The 27409-nt window shown below is 44.5% G+C and overlaps 1 protein-coding gene across 6 annotated transcripts in view; it reads left to right on the forward strand.

The window, feature by feature from the left end:
- Positions 1-27409, forward strand: part of LOC110485173 (myocardin-related transcription factor B) — a 45496-nt gene that overhangs the window by 12479 nt on the left and 5608 nt on the right. Inside the window, exons 2-11 of one of the 6 annotated variants that reach the window (XM_036941046.1) lie at positions 5675-5761; positions 13624-13870; positions 20987-21052; positions 23625-23680; positions 23813-23888; positions 24254-24418; positions 24654-24874; positions 25199-25345; positions 26476-26723; positions 27130-27292. In XM_036941046.1, the coding sequence (XP_036796941.1) occupies positions 13714-13870; positions 20987-21052; positions 23625-23680; positions 23813-23888; positions 24254-24418; positions 24654-24874; positions 25199-25345; positions 26476-26723; positions 27130-27292 (1299 nt within the window). In that variant the 5' untranslated portion in view covers positions 5675-5761; positions 13624-13713. Of the gene's footprint in view, positions 1-5674; positions 5762-7383; positions 11990-12856; positions 13871-17102; positions 17385-20986; positions 21053-23624; positions 23681-23812; positions 23889-24253; positions 24419-24653; positions 24875-25198; positions 25346-26475; positions 26724-27129; positions 27293-27409 lie in introns of those variants that run through there. The other 5 variants (XM_036941049.1, XM_036941048.1, XM_036941047.1 and 2 more) reach the window with 5 other exon arrangements.

Consider the following 27409-nt stretch of genomic DNA (forward strand, 5'->3'; position numbering starts at 1 on the left):
GATGCAGGCTTTGAGCTGTCGCCTCGGCCCCAACAGAGGTGGCCTCATGCTCACTAGGGGTTTAACCTTGTGGTACACAAGGAACCTATGAAATAGATATGCTGTGTCAGTTCAAAGGGACAAAGATTTAGTGTTGGCATCATGTGTATTTTGAAGAATCTATAGGGGACAAGTATTGATTTCTACACTATTGTGAAACCAATCCACTGCCAGTAGGCCTTGTGGGTTACACAGAATCAAACCCCTGCTGAGATAGCAGAGTTGTTGTGTCAGGAAGAGGTCAGCTCTTGAGTCATACAGGCAGCCCATTGTCTAGACATGTTTACACCCGATCTACCTCTTGGTCGTAATTTACAGAAGGAAAATCATCTGCCTCAGGCATCTATGGGAAGAGGAATATTGTCATGTGCTCGTACGTAATGTCATAACTAGGCATCAAGTTACTCAGTGGGACAGACACGCACCCTGGGTATGCTGATTACAGGAACATAAATTAACTAACGCTCATAGTACAGATTATTGCACCTTCATGAAACGAAATTGTCTTGATTAAAAGGGCAATTTAGTTTAAGAATAAATGTAATCTGTGTGATTTAGTTGGTAGAGCATGGCGCTTTCATCGTCAGAGTTGTGGGTTTGATTCCTGGAGCCGCCCATATGTAAAAAGTATGCACGCAGGACTAAGTCGCTTTGGATAAAAGCGTCTGTTAAATGGCATATATTTTTATTCATCTGGCTCCATTGAATTGGCACATAGCTACCTTAACTTGTAACAAAATTCATACATTTTACAATGTATTATTTATTATTGAAAATTTGAAATAATAATAATAATTGAAATATCAAGTCATGGCAGTTCTGGTAGTTATGGAATTCCAGCGCTTCTAGTGCTGGGCTCCCGAGTGGCGCAGCGGTCTAAGGTAGTGCATTTCAGTGCTAGAGGCGACACTACAGACACCCTGGTTCGAATCCAGGCTGTATCACAACTGGGCGTGATTGTGAGTACTGTAGGGCGGTGCACAATTGGCCGGGTTTCTCCTTATATGGTTCCATTAGAAACCCCCACTTCTCCTTATATGGTTCCTTCCGGCGCCGACAGAGATGGCCGCCTCGCTTCGCGTTCCTAGGAAACTATGCAGTATTTTGTTTTTTTACATGTAATTTATTACATTGGTACCCCAGGTAATCTTAGGTTTTATTACATACAGTCGGGAGGAACTACTGGACATAAAGCAACGTCAACTCACCATCATTACGACCAGGAATACGACTTTCCCGAAGCGGATCCTGTGTTTTGCCCACCACCCAGGACAATGGATCGGATCCCAGCCAGCGAACCAAAACAACGACGCCGTAAAAGGGGCAGACGAAGCGGTCTTCTGGTCAGGCTCCGGAGACGGGCACATCGCGCACCGCTCCCTAGCATACTACTCGCCAATGTCCAGTCTCTTGACAACAAGGTTGATAAAATCCGAGCAAGGGTAGCATTCCAGAGAGATATCAGAGACTGTAACATTCTTTGCTTCACGGAAACATGGCTCACTCGAGACACGCTATCGAGTCGGTACAGCCAGCTGGTTTCTTCACGCATCGCGCAGTTTGCCTTATGATTAACGAGACGTGGTGTGATCATAACAACATACAGGAACTCAAGTCCTGCTGTTGACCTGACTTAGAATTCCTCACAATCAAATGTCGACCGCATTATCTACCAAGAGAATTCTCTTCTAATATAATCACAGCCGCATATATTCCCCCCCCAAGCAGACACATCAATGGCCCTGAACAAACTTTATTTGACTCTATGTAAACTGGAAACCACATATCCTGAGGCTGCATTCATTGTAGCTGGGGATTTTAACAAGGCTAATCTGAAAACAAGACTCCCTAAATTCTATCAGCATATCGATTGTGCTACCATCCTCAGAGCATGCGCAGACCAGCTGGCTGGTGTGTTTACGGACATATTCAATCAATCCTTATCCCAGTCTGCTGTTCCCACATGCTTCAAGAGGGCCACCATTGTTCCTGTTCCCAAGAAAGCTAAGGTAACTGAGCTAAACGACTACCGCCCCTTGGCACTCACTTCCGTCATCATGAAGAGCTTTGAGAGACTAGTCAAGGACCATATCACCTCCGCCCTACCTAACACCCTAGACCCACTCCAATTTGCTTACTGCCCCAATAGGTCCACAGATGACGCAATCGCAACCACACTGCACACGGCCCTAACCCATCTGGACAAGAGGAATACCTATGTGAGAATGCTGTTCATCGACTACAGCTCCTCATTTAACACCATAGTACCCTCCAAACTCGTCATCAAGCTCAAGACCCTGTGTCTCGACCGCGCCCTGTGCAACTGGGTTTCTGGACTTCCTGACAGGCTGCCCCCAGGTGGTGAGGGTAGGTAACAACATCTCCACCCCGCTGATCTTCAACACTGGGGCCCCACAAGGGTGCGTTCTGAGCCCTCTCCTGTACTCCCTGTTCACCCACGACTGCGTGGCCATGCATGCCTCCAACTCAATCATCAAGTTTGCAGACGACACTACAGTGGTAGGCTTGAGTTCCAACAACGACGAGACGGCCTACAGGGAGGAGGTGAGGGCCCTCGGAGTGTGGTGTCAGGAAAATAACCTCACACTCAATGTCAACAAAACAAAGGAGATGATCTTGGACTTCAGGAAACAGCAGAGGGAGCACCCCCCTATCCACATCGACGGGACAGTAGTGGAGAGGGTAGAAAGTTTTAAGTTCCTCGGCGTACACATCACGGACAAACTGAATTGATCCACCCACACAGACAGCGTGGTGAAGAAGGCGCAGCAGTGCCTCTTCAACCTCAGGAGGCTGAAGAAATTTGGCTTGTCACCAAAAGCACTCACAAACTTTTACAATCCACAATCGAGAGCATCCTGTCGGGCTGTATCACCGCCTGGTACGGCAGCTGCTCCACCCACAACTGTAAGGCTCTCCAGAGGGTAGTGAGGTCTGCACAACGCATCACTGGGGGCAAACTACCTGCCCTCCAGGACACCTACCCCACCCAATGTCACAGGAAGGCCATAAAGATCATCAAGGACAACAACCACCCGAGCCACTGCCTGTTCACCCCGCTATCATCCAGAAGGCGAGGTCAGTACAGGTGCATCAAAGCAGGGACCGAGAGACAGAAGCTGTTTTTCAATCTCAAAAAAATGTATCACTAGCCACTTTAAACAATGCCACTTAATTAATGTAGCGTATGTAAACATTATATTAAGTGGCATGGTTTAAAGTGGCTAGATATACATGTATTACATAAAGATGGCAAGATGCAGTAGATGGTATCGAGTACAGTATATACATATGAGATAATTAATGTAGCGTATGTAAACATTATATTATCTCATATGTATATACTGTACTCGAAACCATCTACTGCATCTTGCCATCTTTATGTAATACATGTATATCAATGCCACTTAATATAATGTTTACATACCCTACATTACTCATCTCATATGTATATACTGTACTCAATACCATCTACTGCATCTTGCCTATGCCGTTCTGTACCATCACTCATTCATATATCTTTATGTACATATTCTTCATCCCTTTAGCTGTTGTGAAATTGTTACGTTAGTTTACTCGTTGGTTGTTACTGCATTGTCGGAACTAGAAGCACAAGCTTTTCGCTACACTCGCATTAACATCTGCTAACCATGTGTAAGTGACAAATAAAATTGGATTTGATTTGATTTAGAAACCCCCACTTCTCCTTCTCCTTACCTTTTTGAAACCACTTCTCCTTATATGGTACCTTTTGAAACCCCCACTTCTCCTTATATGGTTCCTTTTGAAACCCCCACTTCTCCTTATATGGTTCCTTTCTAAATGCCCACTCTTTTCAGCAGTGGCGTGTATTCATGGATGCCAAGTGAAGCCTTGATTATAATGGCAATTCTGATCCGATGGAAGTTCAATATGTACGGTAGCTAGATGTCGAAGGCTAATATTAACTACCTAACGTTGGCCATGACTAGAGGTTAGGCTAGCAAGCAAGCATTTTAGCCAGGTAGCCTAGGACAACAAAAAATAAAGTGTGTACTGTATGACAGAGTGATAGTTTCATCAACATGAAAGAGAGGAGGATGGCATTGATGTTTCTCTACAAGTAGGGTGAGTCAACATGTTTTTCTACTTGCACGAACAAACACACCTACACAGAAATCAGAACCATGGATATCCACATCCTATTTAGCCTACGTTGATTGGACTAAATAGGTTTTGGTATCTTTTAGTTGTCACTGTATTAAACTAAGCAGAGGTGATTTGATGATCAAATCAATCAAACTGTATTTGTCAACATGCGCCTATTACAACAAGTGTAGGCATTACCGTGAAATGCTTACTTACAAGCCCTTAACTAACAATGCCGTTCAAGAAGAGTTAAGATAATATTTACCAAGTAAACTAAAATAAAAAGTAATAATAAAAAGTAACACAATAAGAATAACAGTAACGAGGATATATACAGGGGACACCGGTACCGAGTCAGTGTGCGGGGGTACAGGCTAGTTGAGGTAATCTGTACATACAGGTGGTGGCGAAGTGACTATGCATAGATAACAAACAGCGAGTAGCAGCAGTGTACAAAAGGGAGGGGGTCAATGTAAATTGTCTTGTGGCGATTTTATTAATTGTTCAGCAGTCTTATGGCTTGGGTGTAGAAGCTGTTAAGGAGCCTTTTGGTCCTAGACTTGGCGCTCCGGTACCGCTTGCCGTGCGACAGCAGAGAAAACAGTCTATGATTTGGGTGACTGGAGTCTCTGACAATTTTATGGGCTTTCCTCTGACACCGCTTATTATATAGGTCCTGGATGTAAGGAAGCTTGGCCCCAGTGATGTATTGGGCCGTTCCCACTACCCTCTGTAGCGCCTTACGGTCAGATGATAAGCAGTTGCCATACCAGGTGGTGATGCAACCGGTCAGGATGCTCGATGATGTTGAAATGTTGAAGTTGAAATGGTGCTGGAGTAGTGGAGGCAGCTCCTGTTTTCTTTGCGCCTTGCGGTAACTGTCTGTGGTTCTAAATCAATAGTTGTTTAGTGGTTCGAAAATGTCGGAAACAGTTTTGTGATAAACAAAGGTGTGGTTGAATTTATTCTGCCACTGTGTCTTCTTATTGTCTCTGCCTTTAGGCCTATATATCACCGTCCCAATGCGCAAATATGGCTTCCCCAGTGATTTTACCCACACACTGCTACTGCATATCAGTAGGGGGCAGCATAGAGACCCTGAGGGATGACTGCTCTGGGAGATGAAGTCACGACTGGACCCTATTGCTTCAGTGTGCCTGTTTTCCATATCTTAAGGCTGCCACTCCAGTGAAGAGCCACTGATCTATAAATACCTGTCCTGTTATTGTTTAGCCCCAACCAACACTGCACTCTGCTCACCAATTAGCGTCACCACGGCAACCCACTTCAATGAGATGCAAACTTTCAAGCGGACAAACAAGTCTCAATCTGGTTTACATGTTAATCTATCATTTCCTTTTTTAGAGAATATTTGTTCTCATTGTTGAAGTGATGGTAGTCTCATTTCACAGCCACTGTGCCTCTACCACAAAATGTGATTGGGAAGGGCATTCATTGCAAAAAATATATTTTCTTTGTGTTCCAGTTTGGAAAGCGGGGCCATGACCTATTGAGTTGTACAGCAGCACTGCCAGACAGTGTCCTCTCCTTGCTCCCTCTCGTACTGTCACAGGTAAACCCAGATAACACCTCAAGGTTGTCTCACCCCGTATAAATATTCTCCCCCTCTACCACTGTGGTGTAAATCATCAATGGGGGATTGAACATTTACTTTCAATTTACTTTAAAGGGCTTCTTATAATCCAATATGTGTTTATTTTTAATTGATAATATACTTTCCTTAATGCCTTTTCACGATCAAGTTAAACCCAAACATCATCATAGAGGTTGGGTTCGAAGAAAAAAATGCTAAATTACCAAAATGAAAATGGTGACACATGGCTGAAGTTTCCTTTCCTTTAGGGATCAGTCATTTTGAATAAAAAAATAAAATAAAGGCATTGCCAGGGTTAGGAACAGAACATTCTTGAAAATGGCATGTAATTGGCTTCTAACAACATCAGTTAAGGAATTCGAAGTGACTCACTCCAGCTAACGCACTGCAGCGCCATCTACTGCTCCTCTGTGGTTTGTTCTATGAAGAAAGTAATAGAATAGAAGAGAAATGTCGAATAAAGAACAGTGGCTCACTTCAATTCTTACACTCAAATATTTGGCAGATTAAATACACAGTGGTGTGTATTTAATGATCAGGAGTGTGTGTGGCCATCTTTCTCCCCAGTAGTAGTATTGCATTGACTGATTTTATGTCCAGGCATTGGGTTCAGTATCTCATTATCATCATTTGCAATAAATATAAATGTGACAGCAGCAATCCAGCTGAGGTACTTTACAGTGATCTGTGTGTCACTTTTGCCCATCCCTGTGTGAGTGCGTGGTCATGTGTGTGTGTGTGTGTGTGTGTGTGATCTGATTGTGCGTGCATGTGCGTGTGCGTGCATGCATCCATGTGTGTGTGTTGAAGATGATGTGACCCAACACAGCCAGAGGATTGCCTTTCCGTAGACTCTTCTTGGCAGCTGCCTGCGTGCCGCACAGCCTTCATGGCCTTCAAAGAGAAGTCAGAGGCCTACAGGGATTTCCCTCTGGCTTTCCCACCATGTGCGCTGCGCTGCAGAGAGCCTAGCAGGGGATGGAGAGCAGAGCAGCAGGAATGGGAAGATAGTAGGTATAGATGAGATTAATCTGTGAAAACCAAGAGCCAAAGTTACTGAATTGTATCAGCCTGCTCCCCGTGGTAGTACAATCTTTATCATTATAATAAATACAAGTGTCTGGATTTACAGAGTCCACTGGCTAGCAAGTCTATTCCCTCTGAGATAGTATTCCTACAGTGTCAGATCCATGGCTTGGCCTCTGAGATAACATCTAAAACCAGGTGGAAGGCGATACACCTCCTTCCTGGACTGACAGACAGGGTCAAACTGTGCCAACTACGCAGACCTCTCTCAATAATGAATAACACTAGGCTACGGGCTTGTAATCTCAATGTTTTATAACCTGCAATCAATCAGCCCAAACCCTCAACCCTGACACTCATGCTCATGTGTTCTAGCTAGGCAGTCAGGCCTTGATCCAACTAGGCATTTATCTTGGTTGTATCAACATGCCAGGTGGTTTATGTAGCCAAAAACAAGTCCCTTTATTTTATTTGCCCAGAATTGGGCTTAGAGCTGTGGCAAGACCTACTAACTCTCTTCACATGTGGGTGTCTTAGCTCTACATACGCTCTCTCTCTCTCTCTCTCTCTCTCTCACTCTCACTCTCACTCTCACTCTCACTCTCACTCTCACTCACTTAAAGCAAATCTTTGTTTCATAGCAAACACCAGTGTGATGCAGAGGCATGAGCAACAGATTCTATCTGCCACAGTGCATCTGAACTTGGTTAGAGCACACGTCATGTACCTTCGGGGGAAGACAGAGGATTGCTTCAGTGTTTGGTCTCTCTAATGAGAAACCATAGCCTGCTAGTGGTGCCTTAAATCAGTTTGAGTGTCTTAAAAGGGTTTGTCAACCATGTTATTGCTGGTTATTTATACTGTGGTTCTTCTTATGCGTTGTAAGCTAAAGTGACCATGTTAATTGCTGAATCTGGTCTCATCTTGATTTGGTTCTTTGTACTGTAACCTGAGAACACTTCACTAGATGTAACTCTGTAGTTACACACTTTTTTGGACTCAACACTCAGGATTTGACACTGAAAAGGCTTTGATGTCTAAAGGCATTCTCTTTTGGGGGAAAAGAAGTGGAAATGGACATTGTGAAAGATAATTTAGGACATAGGGTCAACAGTCCAATGAGATCAATATAAGTCATAGTGTAAATGTATGTTTTCTCGTCATGACAACATTTGGCATCAGCCAGGAGAAAAACCTAGTATGCAGTACAGGAAAAACGTAATGGGGCTTATGGCCCTGCACATACTGTAAGTTTAATGAGCCGTTATTGGTATGCAGGAACGGTACATGTCTGCACAGCCATCTCAGTGATGGAGTGTTGTGTTGTGTTGAAGTAGCTTCCTAACTGAAAGGTTAGACCCATCAGTATGGCATCCACTGGAAATGTCATGTTTGTTCTGGCAATTGTCTGGAAAGGATGTGGCAGGTCAGTTGAAGAGCTACATTCTTCTCTCCTCTTCTCATGTTAATTTTATTTCATGATAAGTGATGTGTACATTTTGGTAGAAATGACTAATGACAGATTTTTCATTGAAAGGAATCCAGTAAACAACCCTCGCAAGGTTTGCAAGTTTATCCAAACAAAAACCCAGGCTATTCCAATTGATATGATCTACATCTGGTTGTTCAAGGAGCCAGAACGCCCCATAGTTATGGCATGGCATGGTTCCTGGTCTGTCTTTGGCCAACAACAAGCTATCTAAGGAACAGGACTGGCTTGAGAGCTAGACTATATTTAACAGACCTGCAGAGTACCACAGACCATGTACCAAGAGGATTCATCTAGACAGTACACGTCCATCCTAGCCAAAGGTGCACCTGACGTTTTTGGCTTGGTGCACACTTGGCTAACTGAATACAGCCAGGCAGGCTGATGCATTGCAGAGCGATAAATTCTTTGCATATAAAAGACTATCGTGTTAATAATGGAACTCAGCCTGAGTTTGGAGACGCTTTATCTTTTTTTACATGAATCGCCGATAAGTCTGGTTTATTTGGCCAGCCGGAGCATCTCAAGTGAAGAGAGAGGCGGTCCTTCATCTCCTGCACAGCCCTGGTTGTAAACAACACTAATGCGTGTACTTTAGCTGACTGAGAGTGTAAACTAAGACGCATTGGGATTTGAGTATCGATCAAAGATCAACAACACACTGAAAGCTGACATTAGTCTTGGCAAAGAGTCCAGGGATCGCATTACAAACCCTCTCCTAACTGCAAACACATCCTCTCCTAACTGCAAACAAACCCTCTCCTAGCTGCAAACAAACCCTCTCCTAGCTAGCTGCAAACAAACCCTCTCCTAGCTGCAAACAAACCCTCTCCTAGCTGCAAACAAACCCTCTCCTAGCTGCAAACAAACCCTCTCCTAGCTAGCTGCAAACAAACCCTCTCCTAGCTGCAAACAAACCCTCTCCTAGCTGCAAACAAACCCTCTCCTAGCTGCAAACAAACCCTCTCCTAGCTGCAAACAAACCCTCTCCTAGCTGAAAACAAACCTTCTCCTAGCTGCAAACAAACCCTCTCCTAGCTGCAAACAAACCCTCTCCTAGCTGCAAACAAACCCTCTCCTAGCTGAAAACAAACCTTCTCCTAGCTGCAAACAAACCCTCTCCTAGCTGCAAACAAACCCTCTCCTAGCTGAAAACAAACCTTCTCCTAGCTGCAAACAAACCTTCTCCTAGCTGCAAACAAACCCTCTCCTAGCTGCAAACAAACCATCTCCTAGCTAGCTGCAAACAAACCCTCTCCTAGCTGCAAAAAAACCCTCTCCTAGCTGCAAACAAACCCTCTCCTAGCTGAAAACAAACCCTCTCCTAGCTGCAAACAAACCCTCTCCTAGCTGCAAAAAAACCCTCTCCTAGCTGCAAACAAACCCTCTCCTAGCTGCAAACAAACCCTCTCCTAGCTGCAAACAAACCCTCTCCTAGCTGCAAACCAACCCTCTCCTAGCTGCAAACAAACCCTCTCCTAGTTGTACCGTATATCAACTGAGTTAAACCCTCTCCTAGCTGCAAACAAACCCTCTCCTAGCTGAAAACAAACCCTCTCCTAGCTGAAAACAAACCTTCTCCTAGCTGCAAACAAACCCTCTCCTAGCTGAAAACAAACCTTCTCCTAGCTGCAAACAAACTCTCTCCTAGCTGCAAACAAACCCTCTCCTAGCTGCAAACAAACCCTCTCCTAGCTGCAAACAAACCCTCTCCTAGCTGCAAACAAACCCTCTCCTAGCTGCAAACAAACCCTCTCCTAGCTGCAAACAAACCCTCTCCTAACTGCAAACAAACCCTCTCCTAGCTGCAAACAAACCCTCTCCTAGCTGCAAACAAACCCTCTCCTAACTGCAAACAAACCCTCTCCTAGCTGCAAACAAACCCTCTCCTAGCTGCAAACAAACCCTCTCCTAGCTGAAAACAAACCTTCTCCTAGCTGCAAACAAACTCTCTCCTAGCTGCAAACAAACCCTCTCCTAGCTGCAAACAAACCCTCTCCTAGCTGCAAACAAACCCTCTCCTAGCTGCAAACAAACCCTCTCCTAGCTGCAAACAAACCCTCTCCTAGCTGCAAACAAACCCTCTCCTAACTGCAAACAAACCCTCTCCTAGCTGCAAACAAACCCTCTCCTAGCTGCAAACAAACCCTCTCCTAACTGCAAACAAACCCTCTCCTAGCTGCAAACAAACCCTCTCCTAGCTGAAAACAAACCCTCTCCTAGCTGAAAACAAACCTTCTCCTAGCTGCAAACAAACTCTCTCCTAGCTGCAAACAAACCCTCTCCTAGCTGCAAACAAACCCTCTCCTAGCTGCAAACAAACCCTCTCCTAGCTGCAAACAAACCCTCTCCTAGCTGCAAACAAACCCTCTCCTAGCTGAAAAAAACCCCTCTCCTAGCTGCAAACCAACCCTCTCCTAGCTGCAAACAAACCCTCTCCTAGTTGTACCGTATATCAACTGAGTTAAGTAGCTGCTTTCTCATTTTTTTCGCCCATCTCAATAATGTGCCTCGTGTGGTAGAGAGCACAGACCTCATTGTGTAAAACTATCTTTGTCCGTCTTCTATTCTGACGTTTTCTGGCACTGCTACTCATACCAAAGGACTATGGAGATTTAAATGTGTGTTGTAGATAAATAACAATATTTCCATTTTGGACTGTGTCTTTATCCAGAGTCATCCTGCAACACAGCTGGTTCTCTTTTTACCCAGCGTAACACCCTGGAGACAGACGGGAGAAATGGGACTGGTGCCACTCCATCCTCTGGGAGGCTGGAGCACATTATAGAGAGGGAGAGAGAGTAGATTCTGGGTTGGGACGGAGGGGATGGAAGGATGATATGTTTGGCTCCATGGCACATCATTTCATCATTTTGTTATCTCTGTGATTTAACCCATTGTGTTGCATAAATCAATCAGCAAACTGTAGTCTTTGCGTACGCTGCGATGGAATTGACTATTATATGAGGAAAGTGTTTCTGATATGTTTTATGACATCACTGTCTGACATAGGACAGTCAAATGGGTGATAGGGGAAGTGGCACATCTGTCTGGTGCAAGGTGCTAGAAATAACTGGTTTTGACATCCCATACAGTATATCACTTAAATTATTAGGATTTTTTAAATATATATTTCCCCCCTCATCAAAATAAAAAAAAGCACACTTACTTCGATATGTATCTCCAAGCATCAGTTTACACGTCAAGCTGACACAAATATTCACATTCTTTCATCGCTTGCACTCTCTACCCTTAAAACCACATGTTCTGACATTCAAAAAAATACATTCTGTACTAGTGGTGTGAATTCAAGAGAAGAACCATAATGACCCAGGCTAATGCTGAGATGTGCTAAACAGTTGCTTTGCTTACTCATGAGGAGCTGTGCTGAGTGCACGCTGAGATGGGAGGACTGGGCCCAGAATGCTGTCATTGTCCGTAGCCACGTCTCATTCCTCTCCCGGTCTGCCAGCTCCCAGTGGGAGTCTACCAAGACTATCTTCAGCACTGAAACCGGAATGCACGAAGAAGAACAAACAACAAAGATCCGTCTCAGTTTTAACACAGCTGGAGTTTGTTTTAGAGATGGAAGGTGCCCTGCAGCTCAGACGTCTTGTGTTTCTGCTTTTGGACGACAGGTTTCAGAAGCCAGACACTGTAGCAGCTATAGGGTAAGGCCATTTTATATTACTCTCTGGCACTTGAAGGGTAACGTTGTGTACACCTGAATCCCCTCTGTAGGTTGTTCTCCTGAAACAGACCAATGATGGTTCCATTTCTAAGCAGCCTGGATCTGCATCACAGTCTGCCTCACGTTGCGCATTCAGCATCTGTCACTGGCAGACATGGAACAGGGCCACGTTCAGTTGTAAAACGTTCTCCAACGTTACGGATAGAAATTCCGTGCATAGAGCCGACGTTATTCCTTATTCAACACATACGAGAGGAATGTTTGTTCTACATAGCATATTTAGATCTGAACGTCTGGCTCCACACGCCTTGTGCCCAGCCTAAACTCTACAATGCTGTCTACACACTCCTTATCACACTCTTACTCTGGGATAAGAGCCACAGAAAGACTTGTGTAGAACATATGGTTTTACGTCCATCTGTCCCTTGGCTGGAGCTGGGATGTAAGAAGGTCCTGTAGAAATGCTAATGATGTGATAGTCAAAATGAGCCAGGGACAGAAGCTATAGCAGCTGTTCTAGTGAAAAGTGAAGTTAGCAGGGTAGATGAAGGTTGTCGGTTGCAGGAGGAGAGGATGAATAGCTAAGATCAAGGTGATGTGCCGTTTGAAAGTAGTCAGAGGGATAAGGTGGGTGGTACACGGTGGTATAACATTTTGGTAAGGTAACGCTGGGAAAGAGGAGAAGTCAGGATTTAGCTGCACTGCAGGCAAGGTTTGTCTCGTCAATATTCTGACAGCATTGGGGCGGCAGGTAGCCTAGTGGTTAGAGCATTGGGCCAGTAACCGAAAGGTTGCTAGATTGAATCCCCGAGCTGACAAGTTAAAAATCTGTCATTCTGACCCTGAACAAGGCAGTTAAACCACTGTTCCCTGGTAGGCAGTCATTGTAAATAAGAATTTGTTCTTAACTGACTTGCCTGGTTAAATAAAGGATTTTTTTTTTAAAGCATCCCTGAGGGAGTTTCTCTGGCAGGTGCTAATGTCTGCACTATTGATAGAAAGCTGTCTGTTGATGAGCAGCAGATTTACTCTCTGTTCTCAGAGGAATGAGAAAGGCTGCGGTTCACCAGAGATCACAGGCTTCCTCTAACTTCAATCAAACCCAATCTTGCTTTGGACAGATTGGAATCTTAGGCTGCATCAGATGGGGGTGATCAGTTCTTGGCCTGACAGTAAAGCTGAGATGTGTCTTGTGGACATGACCTTTTCTATAGTAAATAGTACATCCAGAATATGGGTTGATGAAGTGTTGGTAGTAAGACCAAAAGGGAAGTGGAATCCAATGCTATACAAAACTTGGGAAATATATTACTCATTAGAACCGTACAATATTCTAAGACCTTTTACATCTGGTACATTCATCTGTTAAAATAAGTAATTTGGCTGTTAGCGTGACTCTTATTGACCAGCTTCTGATTAAATGTTAACAGGGAACATGAATCTTTAACTTCATTGTCAAGCTCCCTTCTGCTTGAGTTCCATCGTGATCTCCATGCACTCAACTGTTAGAAGTACAACTGTTAGAAGTAAATGAAATGATTCAATTGGCAGCCAAGTTTGTCACATGGTTAATAACTCCTGCTGTAAAATGACACAATGTTCCCATCTCCCCAGCAACAACTGACAACAGCAGCTCTATCTGCCCTGCTGGTTTCCAGGAGACCCGGCCTAGCTCCTCCTCCTGAGGAGTGCTGAGGCTGCAGCATGGAGCCCCAGGGGAGTCTGGGAGTGGAGGGGGACTTCAGCCTGCAGCTGGCGCTGCTGGTGCCCAGCCTCCGGAGCGAGGCAGAGACCCACGAGCTGGAGGATCTGACTATGCAGCCCAGTCCCAGCCTGCCGCCTCTCAAAGAGCGTAAGAATGGTGAGTAGTAGACCATTCAGTCACATAGGTCAATCACCTAGGGCAGGGCTACCCAACCCTCTTCCTGGAAATCTACTGTCCCGTAGGTTTTCAGTCCAACCCTAATTTAGCTCATCCGATTCAGCTAGTTAAGGTCTTGTTGAGCAGCTAATTAGTAGAATCAGGTGTGTTAAATTAGGGTTGGACTGAAAACCCACATGACGGTAGATCTCCAGGAAGAGGGTTGGGCAGCCCTGACCTAGGGCATGCATCTGAAATGGCACTCTATGGTCTAGCCTATAAATGCAAACTTGGATGCTAATTGAATAGTGTATTTGAGGTTTAAAAAGGCTTCTAAAGTTAGTAATTAACACTTTGCATACCTAATTTTAATTTTGTAATTGCATACCTAGTATCAGGAGGATAAGTGGTGAAAACACAGGGTGAATCAATTGTACTTGATTCCTTGCCTCCTCAAAATGCATTGAAGCTCTGAGGCTCTGAAAAATCAAGGAAATCTGATTGAAATGAACCCAGAGACTGTGGTTTCTACGTCATCCATCAGAGAGCGAGCCTACCCTGACAGTGAGAAAACAAACTCCTCTCCACTCCAGAGAGATTTGTTTGTGGAGAGAAGTGGGGAATTAGACTGGAATTGCATCTGGAAGCCAACACATAATCACAGTTTGAACGGTTCCTGACATCAAGTCCCAAAGTCAGTCCTCTCCTTGGGCCACTAAGTGTTTTGTTTGTTGGTTGCTCTCAGAAAATCAGCTTTTTAGGTGGGCGTTATTAATGAGTTAAATATGATAAATTAGATGCAGATTCGGATGAACAGACTTCAACAAAGTCAATGAACGGGTTGAGCCTCTCGTTTAACTTTTAACTAATGATGAATTCCTTGCGAATATTTCCCAGTGCATTTTTCTCTAAAATGTGGACCTTCAGTATCTTGAGATCTCCTCTGTTATCTCACTCTCCTAACCCTCTGGTTCTCACAACCACAGCCAGAACCCCAGTCTGGAAATATTGCCCTGGCATGTGAACCAGAGTGAGGGGTAGCACTGGGGCAGTGTCTGGTGGGCAGGCTGGCACTCACCCACCCTGAGTGGTACCCTGACATTTTCCCAGTCCCTAGAGAGGGCACAGTCAGGGATGGAGGGTATGGAGTGGAGACCACTGGTCACCCCAACCTTACTGCCCAGGAGACAGACACTGGAAAAACTCAAATGTGTTGGACTCTACGGCTTGTTGATGTAGTGGAGATGTTTGATTTGTTTGACCTCTGGCCAAGTTTAATCTCGTGTACTGACCCTTACTACCCTCCCCTCACAAGCCCCTCCCTCAGAATTACGACTCAGACTATGATGTCTTTTATCACCAGGATAATAGAGGAAGTTCGCTGTTTGTTTTCTCTTCTGGTTAATGTCTGACGAATAATTTCCAATGCAGCCCACGTGATACACGGGACACAACATTTTTGTATTGATAGCGATGCACATTGGACGACATACTATCCGTGACTGAAGTGTTTACTCCATACAGTATGCGCTTGTGGAGGCCCTTGACATTGTAACATCAACACACACCTTTAGTGGGGAGCTCTCATTGGCCAGTGTCTCTGCTTGGTACTCCATCTTGTGCCACTCTCTGTATTGATTGCCACTTTCTTCTTGCTCTGGGCTGCAGACACATTGATCCCATCGCAGGCCAGGTCTGAGCTTCATGAATCCCTCCCCGCCAGGGCTCTTTCTCCCTCCCTGGGCCCCAGCAGGAGCTGGGAGCATCTGGGGCGTCTAGAGCACAGACTGCATCCTGTCTTTCTTCCTAAGAGGAAGACCCCTGTAGTGGATTCACCTGCACAACAGGGGATGGAATCAGGATCAGGACCGGCTCTATAAAGGAGCTTGCTTTCATTTAAGCAGCATTCCTAATCCATTTGAACACATGATGCCGGCCAGTCATTTTCCTTTCGGGTCTGTATCTTTGTTAGTGTCATAATATGACTACAGCTGTTTATCTAGACATTCAGCTTGCAGTTGTGTCATTTTATAGTATTGTATGGTTAACACGTTAAGGGGTGTTCCCAAGTCGTCCTTGAACATTGACATGGATGAAATATACCAGGGCGAAATGGATTGGAATGGAAATAGAAGCAGCATGCCAGTTCATGTTGGCTGCCCTTTGCCCTTTAACCTGCAGTGTTAGGGAGTAGGGAGGGACACACATGTCTGGACTTCAAGCGTATGACTCATACTTCCTGTATGTGAATGCTAACCGGCTGGAAATGACCACCTATTCATCTGTTATCACTCTTCGGTGTTCTCTCTTCCCTGTTGTCCCTTTAGAAGTCTCCTCTGGGTGGGTGATATTTATCTTTGCTGTTATTTGTTCTCGGACACAGAGACCAGATTGATATATGTTCTCCTAGACAACATTGTGAAGGAGACAGGGTTGAATGCAACCACACCCTATTTCTAATGTTTACATTTAGTCTATTTTGTTTGAAATCCAAAAGAAAATATTGATACTTTTCCCTTATATCAATATTAGTCAGCAACAGCTACGGTCGGGTCTACACAAATGAAAAAAATAGATAAGATTGTATTAATGTCATGTGCTTGTGCTTTGAGTGTAGTGATGTAGTCGAAATAATGAAATTGAAATGATAGCAATAACAAAAAAATTCTAAATGTCAGAAATACACTTTTACAACTGGGAAAAGTGACAAAGATAAACATCGATGTCCCAGGGGCCTCAGCATGTTTTTGTCATTCTTATCCAGTGACACAACATGGTATGAAAAAAACAACTCCCGGCTCGTTTTCTCATGGAGCTTTTCATCCTCTCACTCAAAAGTCACAAATACTCAATGTTTTTTGGGACAAGAAAGACACAAGAAGTCCTTCAGTTCAGTGAGACACTTTAGAAGTTAAAATGACATTTCAATACATGCATGTAGTTAGCATACTATATGATTTGGTTGAAAGTATGACTTACTTTTATAGACTTTTAGGACAGCAGTTGGTTTGGTCAAAAGGTTGTATTGTTCTCTGTTGTTTTGATAATTAAAGTTGCTTGACTTATTGTATTTAGTTCTAATGAGGCTAGTGTTGAAAGAGCAGAGCACTGAGAGCTGAGCAGAGTGACCCAGCAGGGGTTAACAGTGGCTCGTCTGTCTGTGTTCCCTCCTCCTCCTGACTCTTACTGGCTGAGCCCAGCCAGAGCATGAGTGAGCGCACACTCGCTCCCGCTGAGATCAACACAAAGACAGGCAGAGAGAGATTGGAGAGACTGGAGAGAGAGAGAGGGAGGGACTGTACGTATCAGACTGTGAGAAGCAGTTCTCTTACCATACACTCCTAGCTGGGTGTTTTCCCTCATTACTAAACCCTCATGCTGGTCCTCGTTCCTCACTGCCCTGATCACTCCATGGGACTCCAGACCCGGCCGCTAAGCGACCCGGCTCTCTCCTCCTCTATGGCGTGCCTCGACGTGGAGACCCCCGCCGTCTGCAGGGGTAAATTTAAATCAGGTGCCCCGGTCTCTCTCTGCCTTTCCTTTTCTCCCTCCTCCTTCTTTCACTCTTTATTTCTATCACTTACCTTTTCAATCTTTCTTCCTCTCTCTGCTAGGTAGCATCACTACGTTGTTGGCATGAAGCCCAGTATCAACATAAATCAGTTTCCATTTTGGTTTCCTCTACGGTTGTCTCCAAAAATGTTGTGTGTTTTATGACTTTTTAACTACAGTACATTCTCACTAGAAGGCAAATAGTTGTTAAAGTTCTCAGTAAAATAATGGAGTTACAGTGAAATGTGTATGGCTTTATGGGTTTAGGTCTGCTTTTCAGTCAACGTGATTACCTTGAATGAAATATACAGCTACTTATAGGCCTTGATCAACTTGACCCACGGCAGTGATGTCAGAGTAATCTGTACTGATTAATTGATGATAACACCTTGACGCTGGGCTAGGACAGAGACAGAGAGCCCCACCAGGAAATGATAGGGCATTACAGAACGAATAGCTATTAAATGATGTCCAGTATCCGTTTGAGACTGGATTAACAGCACCACAATAGTGTAAAGAGTTGTTGTTTTCTATTAGAAACAAGCAAAGTCTAAATGAGGGAGGAGATGAGGCCAGAATGAGGGAGGGGACTAGGGAGGTGGGTTTATATAGCGTATCATATTATTAGGATCCTTAAACCCAGGACTCTGTGTTCACTTCTTATGATGACAAATAACTGCAAAGCTCAGTGTTACCCTCAGGCTATCAGCTAAGCATGATGTCACCACTTAGTTAGTACCTTTTCCTGAACGATAGCATTCTGCTGTACAGTATGTTGTCTGGGGGGAATAGCCCCCAGTGAAATGCTAAACCTGGAAATGCTGTAGCTCCACATTCTGTTTGTGATCTGCTCCTGATAGTATTAGGTGTTTCAAAGAACAACTTGGTGTGTAAAGAAAAGGTGATATGACTCTATTACCTGGCTTCAATGTAAGTCATATTTAAAAGGTATTGTGTCCCCTCGGGTCATGGGTGTAGAATCATGCTTGGATGAGTTGGATGAATCTGGTTTGAATTTATTGGCAATGTTTTATTCCTTATCTATCTTCGAGAGTACATCAAACTGACTCATCAAGTGAATGAGCATTTGCAAGAGCACGGAGCACAGCTGAGCTGCAAGGAGAATACTGTATATTTCCCGTAGTAATGTCAACATAGCTTATGTCAGTGTCCGACTGTCTCTATAACAGTGTAGCCGTAACAAAACAGATTCTCTTTTATATTTACACAGAAACGAGTGTTTCTAGGAAAAAGTCAGAACAAGAGATCTAATGGTAGACTTTGTCCAGAGATTAGTTTTGTTGAGACAAACATAGGCAGAGGATTAGAGATAGAATCAGGAGACAGGGATATTAGTAAAGCCTATGTACACTCTGAGGTTTGTGAAGTACCTCTGTTTATGTTGTGCTGGAGAACAGGGGAGTACAGCCGACTTGCATCACACAGGGTTCACTAAGAACAGCACTATTGACATCAGCCAAACAAATGTAAGGAGCACCTCAGGCATGGGCTGTACTGCCACGTTGATGTCAAGAATAACAATTTGAAATGGCAGTATTGTTCTCAAAAATCGTCAATTATCCTTTAGCATTCTTTTCCAGTCGAGTTAAAGTGGGTAACATGAATATTGAAACCAACCAATGGTAATTCTCTCCTATCTTCCAGAATGATCTTTCTGTGTCGCTGCCCCGCTGGTGTGCAGGTTGACGTGTATTGTCATGAATCTTGTCCTGGAGGCAGCACTGAGCGATTTCCCCCTTAGATAGGCCAGCTGCAAAGTCACAATTTTGTAAAAATGAATGGAAACAAACACAAGCCTTTTGGTGTTAATTTAAAGTTAGGGTTAGGCATTAGGTTTAGCAGTGTGGTTAAAGTTAGGGTCAAAATCTGATTTGATGTCTTTGTGGCTGTTCCAGCTAGTGGCCACTGTAGAACTTCCTCCAGAACAAGATTCATGACAAAAAATGCTAACCTGACCCTGGTGTGAACGTGTAATGGGAACCATGGATAGGGAGCAGGAACACAGTGTTCTGAGCCCTGGAGGCGCAGGGGGCTTGTTAAAGTTATGGGGGGCTCTGAGAATGGACTCAGTTGCTCCCCTGCCTTGGCTCCCTGGGACTCTCTGTGCTCCTCTGTCCACCAGTGGGAGCGGGTCCCCCCCACTCTGTACAATGCTTTGGGTTCCAGTCCAGTCCCGGCCCCCACCCCCATGCCACCTCCAGACTCCATGGTTCCCAGGCCTTCTTCTCACAGCTGCCCAGTTTATTTTAGCTGGAGTGAGTCACGTTGGCCTGGTAAGACACAGTGACTGTCCCAGGGGACTAGAGCAGAGCCGGCCTGGGTGTGTGTGTAGTATGTAGTGTTTAGTGTGTATGTGTGTGTTTGACTGTGCATTGACCATCTGGCCATAGCCAATGAGCAGTCTACTCCAGCAGCAGTCCGACCTCACTATGAACACAGTGCCTTGGTGACGATAAGGGCCCCAACGTTCTTCACAGCGCCGCGTCGTTCGTCACCATCAACCGTCACCTTCCTCTTCAAATATTTTTGCTGAGGATCACTGTTATTCCACTGAAATAACACGTCCACACTCGCCTGTTTATACATGTGTAAACTGGGCCCGCACTGCAGTTTATTATGATGGAAAAATAACATTGGGTGCCGTCCAAGGATTTGGAGCCTCCTGCATAAGAGTCCTTGTCTTTTTATGTTGCAAGGACTTCATGGATCAGTGCTTACCGCTCCAAAACAAGACGACACATCTCACTTTTTATGGGGCGGCACTTGTAAAAGAGACCGTGTTCACTCAGTCCTGGGAGGACATCATCTCCAACTCAGAGGTGACTCGGACAAAGGAACATTGCCCTGTAATTGGTCTTCAGGGTTTGTTATTTCTACAGTGGTACTTGAGAAAGACTCATCCCATGCCCGTGTCTATCTATGTTTGTATTTCAAGTTGAACATCTATGTAAAGTTACCTCTGCATTTGCATTCCAGTCCGTCCTCAGTATGTCCTTGTCTTCACTTTATTTGAAGAGAGCTTGTAAAGCCCATGTCATCGCTCAAAAGTAAACTCAGTGTCAAGAAGAGTGTTATTGCTAGTTGTCTAGGTTAACCATGGAGAAAGTATGTAGGCTGTCTCTATAGGATGTCTTAGGTGGAGGAACAGACAGGGCTTCCTGTTTTGTTCTGGCTGTGCTGTGACGTGGCGTGTCAACACAAATTGGTGACTCGGCAATTTTTTTCGGGTCCATGACACAGTTTTCTTCTTCATAAAGAATCGTGTCCAGTACACAATGTTCTTTATAAGGAATTCCAATTTGTTGTGGCTAAAGTTAGCTAGGTGGCTAATGTTAGCTAGGCTAGGGATTAAGGTTAGGAGTTAGGGTTAGTGGTTAGGGTTAGCTAACATGCTAGCTAAGTAGTTAAAAAGTAGTAAGTTGCTAAAATGTAAAAGTTGTCCATTTATGTGAGTCGAATTAGGCTGTCTTGCTAACTCCTAACTCCTACCAGGCTAGTTAGATTAGAGGTCAACCTATGCCCATCTCTGCTTCTCTCCCACAGTCCTCCAGCGCCGCCTGCAGCAGAGACGCACCCGTGAGCAGCTAGTGGAGCAGGGCATCATGCCACGTGAGTATAACCACTGAGCATTGGGCACCGCCACTCTCAAACCACCAAGGATTTAATATACTGTAACTCACCTCTACCAGAGTTAAGGTTATTGGTCTGGCATGTAGAACAAGTATAACTGCACCCACACCACAGTCATTAAAGTGGGTCTTGGTTCCAGAAAGCTCTCAGAAAATATCATACAATTATTACCTAAATTAATACCATAGATTGAACTAAGTGCTGTCTGATTTGCTACTATTATGACAACCATACAGGAGTGGAATTCTGCCACCACTGATGTCTCGACCACCCTCCACCACAACCTCGTCATGATGTTTGTAGAATAAATAAATACTCTGAATGGCCCAGGGTCTTAAGCCACAGTGAGGCATACATCTGTGGCCAGTGGCATACCAGAAACCAAAAGGCATACTGAAAACTTCCACACCCGGCTCTCAAAGTCAGCAAAGAGGTGCAGAATCCTTCCTCTTGCTGCCCTTACTGGATCAGTCTCTCTGGGAGCCAGTGGGTTGCAGACTAGAGCAGACAGACTGATAAGAAATCAAACAGCAGACAGACACAGAGAGAGAGAGAGAACAGTGGTGCAGCTAAGTGATTGGAGGCTAGAGCTGCAGGAGCCCCAGACCAGAGACCTCTCAGTGCTGGGAGTGTGCTCTGTCTTTGTCTTGTCCAGCCCTAAGAGGCCTCCTCCATGTGGACTCTAAGCTCCTCTTATTAGGCTCCACAAACAGAGTTGTATGAGTCAGCGACAGGGCCTGCGCAGGAGGTCAGTAACCCCCACTGCGGCCCTAGCACAGGTAACACAGGAACCTCCCAGCCAGCGACACTGGGTGAATCGCTCTGGTTCTCCTACACAGAGGACTTACAATAGGTATGCAGGCCAGGGCTTGGGTGACGCTTAGGAATGCTTAGCTCTGCTCCTCTGAGTTTGACGCACTCCCTCTGACTAAGAAGAACCACTGGTCAGTGTGTGTTCAGACCTCAGTGTGTGTGTGTAGAGAGCAAACAGGGATTGTGTTAGCTAGAGGTGACTAATGGGTGTAGCGGTGCCGTGCCAACAGCAGGATAAGTGTGTCTGATGAGATCAAAGTCTCGGCCTGACTGTCTCACTAGTTGGATGAGTGGAGCATTCAGAGACATCCTGTCCTACTCCCGTCAGCTATTGTGTAGTAGCAAAGTCATCCTCTCTTCCAAAGGAATAACACACATTATTGTCTCTCCCTTGTTGTCGTCAGCTTGTCATCAAGTTCAACTACATCATGTCTCAAATATGAACTTTCAAGAGGACGAGTTTACTTTTTACCCATTAGAAGTTATGGGTAGTTACACTGAGCTCCAAAAGTAATGGGACAGTGACACATTTTATTGTTGTTGTGGTTCTCTACTCCAGCACTTTGGATTTTAAATGATACAATGACTATGAGGATAAGGTGCAGACGGTCAGCTTTCATATGACGTTTTTTTCATCTATGTCGGGTGAACCATTTAGAAATGACAGCACTTTTTGTACATAGCCCCCTGTTCTAAGGGACCAAAAGTATTGGGACAAATTCACTTATGTGTATTAAATTAGTCAAAAGTTTAGTATTTTCTCCCATATTACTGATTGCAGCAAGCTTGTGACTCTACAAACTTTTTGGATGCATTTGCTGTTTGTTTTGGTTGTGGGTTGTGTTTCAGATTATTTTGTGCCCAATAGAAATACATGGTAAATAATGTATTGTGTCATTTTGCAGTCACTTTTATTGTAAATAAGAATATAATATGTTTCTAAATGCTTCTACATTAATGTTGATTCTACCATGATTACGGATAATCCTGAATGAATCATAAATAATAATGAGTGAAAATGTTAGAGGTATAATGTTGAGAGGTTAGCATATCTTGGGGGTATGATATTTGTGCGTCTGTAACTTTCTCACTCCTCATTATTCATTCCTGATTATCCGTACTAATGGTAGCATCCACATTAATATAGAAGTGTTTAGAAACATGTTCTATTATTTTCTTTTTTATACCTTTATTTAACTAGGCAAGTCAGTTAAGGACAAATTCCTATTTACAACGACGGCCTAGGAACAGGGGGTTAACTGCCTTGTTCAAGGGCAGAATGTCAGCTATGGGATTCGATCTAGCAACCTTTTGGTTACTGGCCCAACACTCTAACCACTTGGCTACCTGCTGCCCCTGATTAACAATAATTGGGCACAAAATAATCTGAAACACAACCAAAACATACAGAAAATGCATCCAACAAGTTTGTAGAGTCACAAGCTTGATGTATTCATTGTGTACTATGAATATGGGACCAAATAACAATTTTGACTACTTTAATACACATAAGTGAATTTGTCCCAATACCTTTGGTCTACTAAAAGGGGGGGGACTATGTACAAAAACTCCTGAAATTTCTGAACGGTTCACCAGATATGGATGAAAATACCCTAAAAATGAAAGCTGACAGTCTGCACATTGTATACTTTCATACAGAGCCAAAACAACAAAGCATTGTCACTGTCCCAATACTTTTGGAGCTCACTGTACATGATGTTGATCTTCCCTCCCATAGCACTGAAATGCCCTGCTGCCTTCCACGAACAGATCCGCAGCCTGCAGAGGTCCAGGGTAAGACCTCACAAACTCATCTCACTCGCACTAGTGTTCATTATACTTCATTGAGATAAACACACATCATCACATACATATGCCATTCCATATCATCTCGATTAAATGTAGTTTTATGTTGTTTTCTTACAGACTGAGAACTTCTTGAAGCACAAAATTCGCAGTAGACCTGAACGTTCAGAGCTGGTCCGCATGCACATCCTGCAAGGTAACCTCACTGCCATGTACTGTATGCTTTATGATAGGCTGTAGAGAATACAGATGATACGGAGCATACTCAGCTACCAACATAAAGTATATGTACGTTTAGCTGGCCAAGTTAGCTCTCAGAAGAGAGATGATGGAAGAGAAGGATCCTGTGAAATTGTACCCCTCCCTATTGGATATAATCCATAGGACATGAAATATTCACAACTTGAGATGTTACAATCAGTTGTCTGATTTATTGTCTTTGACGTATGAGGACATACCACCTTAAACAGTCTCCACTGTGAGACGCACAGTAGTAGAACAGTACTGTTGTGAGTTCTAGGTAGACTAGCAGTTACTGATGACTTGCTGTCTGTCCCACAGAGACCCATGTGGAGCCCTCTTTGCAGGCCACTCAGATGATGCTGAAGAGAGCCAGGCTGGCTGATGACCTCAATGAGAAGCTGGCCCAGCGACCCGGCCCCATGGAGCTGGTGGTCAAGAACATTCTGCCTGTGGAACCCAGCCTCGTTAAGGACGGCGTCACCGGTAGAGAACACTCTTGACTTTATACATTATTATTTCCAGGCTAAGGGCGAAGTAACTCATTCAACTCCCACTCCCTGCATATTTGTATAGTGTAGATTTCTGAAAGTGCCTATTACGACTAACACAGCACTGATACATTTCCAGTGACTACCATGAGAAACAACTTCGTACAAACCTCTCTCCATTTGTCTACTTGTAATTAATAAGCTGTTTTTTTGCACGTGTTACGTTGCAGATCCCGCAGACGGTGAGGTGGAGAATGACTTCCCCAAGACGAAAACACTGGATGTGTACAACTTTGACGAGGACAGCGGCGACGCCCTGTCCCCAGAGCAGCCGGCCAGCCAGGAGTCCCAGAGCTCCTCTGCTCCCTCACCCTCCCCCAGGACCCCCAGGGTGACAGAAGCCCCTATTGCCCTCTCCACCTCCCCACCGACCAGCTCCATCACCATGCAGGTAGGTCCCATCGCCATACCTCACCACCTAGAAATACCCATCTTAAATTGTGTTGTTATGGTATCACTAACAGTGTTAATATTTTGTTTCTATATTTTGGGCCTAAATAACAGTCTCCCAGGGCACCTGCCTGTTGAATATCAAATTCTGCTTGCTAGAAAATATTATTTGCCTCCTGTTTTTTTTCTGTTAGACGGCATCCATCTTTTGTTAGTCTTTTTCCAGCTCTGCCCTTGTGGCTTAGTGTGGGAGGGGGATTTACAGGCCTCTGTTCCCCTCATTACTGAACGGGCCATGTGGTTTCTATCTGTCTCTTTATCTTAGCACTGCCCACCTACCTCCCAGTCCACAACAGACTTCTTCAACTTCTCTCATGTCTCCACCAATGAGCATCAGAACAATCGCCTGGTGACCACGCCTCAGCCAATCGCCATTGTTGTCCCTCCAAAGCCAGGGCCCATGTTAGTAAAGGTGAGCCACAAACTTGAAAGAAAGTGACGTCATATCACATGATGGAGAGTACTTGAATTGTGGCAAAGGTATGGTAAATCATGCAATGTAAGATGTACATTCAATGCAAATATTAAACAAACATTTGTTTATAGCGTTTATCTGAGCACGTTAAAGCTATAACCAAACTTTTCTGTCTCTTGGTACAGAAAGCTATTTATTTCAGCAATGATGATGTTTTGGTTGTTTGGTGATCCCAGTTAGCTGAACAAGCTTTTCCTACATACCCCGTAAACATGAAAGTCACCTCTGATATTTGACTCTCTCTCTCTGATCTGCTGTGGTTTTCATGCGGCTTCCTTTGGAACTGTATTCAGAGATAAGAAGTCAGAGGAGGACAAACACTGGGGCTGTGTTCGGTCACAGTGAATGAGCCCGTCAGTGCAGGCAGAGACCAGTCGAAAGTGATGGTTCGGCCAATTCAAAATGTGGTTCAAAGCACAACAAGGCCTGGAGGAGTTTTTCACAAATCCATGGGCTTAAACTGCCAGCCGCTCTCAGTCTTCAATTAAGGTTAAGTGACAGGCTTTCTCTTAGCCTTCAGGGCATAAAGGATGGAAGCAAGGGAGTAAAAGCAATAACTTGGGCATTTGTCACAATCCTTTATACTCAAAGCAAATGAATATTTTCTGAGCTCTGCCCCTCCCGTGTTGAAGAACAGGGAGGAACACATTCGGGGCTGTGTGTTTGCATAAACCAACTTCAATTGGTGTTATGATATTTTTATGGCTTGCATCTACCTCTCAAATGCCAAGCCATTTAATGTGTATCCTGTAATTTAGTTACTGAACAATAAGGGTCACCCCACATCCCTTTCCACATTCCATTTCCCCATCCTGTCTTTCTGACTGGGCGTTATCACAATGTCCCACCTATTCATTTGATACTGCACAATTTAATGTACAAGCCTCACAATACAGGCAAGATGTTTAGACGTTATCCATAACCGTCAGAACAGGCTTTTAGAACACTAAACATGTCCACAATCCACTCCGTGAGATGAACCTTTGAAGTTTTCAGTGAAAACGTTTCACTGCTCCTCCCGGATAGTATCCAGTAGGTTGTAACCGTTCCTCTTTTCCCCTGTGCAGCAAAGCCAACCAAAGACACCCAATGACAAGAGCCGCAGTAAGAAGAATAAGGATCCCAAGCCGCGGGTGAAGAAGCTAAAGTACCACCAGTACATCCCCCCGGACCAGAAACAGGAGGCCAACGAGGCCCCCATGGACTCAGCCTATGCCAGGCTCCTGCATCAGCAGCAGCAGTTCCTCCAGCTGCAGATACTGAGCCAGCAGCAGCAGCACTATAACTACCAGACCATCCTGCCTGCCCCACTCAAGTATGTCCCGCTGTAAAAAGGACATTGGGATGTTATGTGTTACCGCAGCTTGCATACTGTAGGCCAAATAATGTGGCTAGCCCTCACATTCTAGTTGCAGTTTTGACAGCTTTGTTTTGAGGGAGGTTAGTACATCATCACTACACCTGGAAGGCAAACATTGTTTCCTTTGAACAATGTGATTCAAGCAAACAATCCTCCCTAACAGAATAAGTCCACACCTGGATAATAGTGATGTAATCTGCCACATCTGTTTCCTGCACAGCTTCTGTTTGGCTTAGATATATAGTATTCCTGTGTGCATTGTCCCGGACGGAGACTGTTGATTGCGAATGATGGGACATACAGGAAACTCTTTCTCCCATCCGAACACTAAACCCTCCTCCCGTTGTCTGTGTTCCTACAGGTCGATGGAGGGTCAGAACAGCTGCTCCAACATGTCTCTGAGTGGCAGCAGTCTGTCCAGTCCCATCGTGGTCTCTCTACCCAGCGCTGCCCCAGCACGGTCTAACCAGACTCTGACAAACCGCAAGCCTGGTGTCCTACCTGCCAACCTGGACGAAATGAAGGTGAAGCTCACTCCTGCTCCGTACAAACAGATTTTCACTATATGATAGATATATTAAAGGGCAGAGCACAGCCCCTAGGCAGTGACATGTTGTATGGAGATTTAGTGAGCGGGCTTG

Source organism: Oncorhynchus mykiss, chromosome 13, assembly GCF_013265735.2.
Source record: "Oncorhynchus mykiss isolate Arlee chromosome 13, USDA_OmykA_1.1, whole genome shotgun sequence".
In the NCBI taxonomy this organism is placed as follows: domain Eukaryota; kingdom Metazoa; phylum Chordata; class Actinopteri; order Salmoniformes; family Salmonidae; genus Oncorhynchus; species Oncorhynchus mykiss.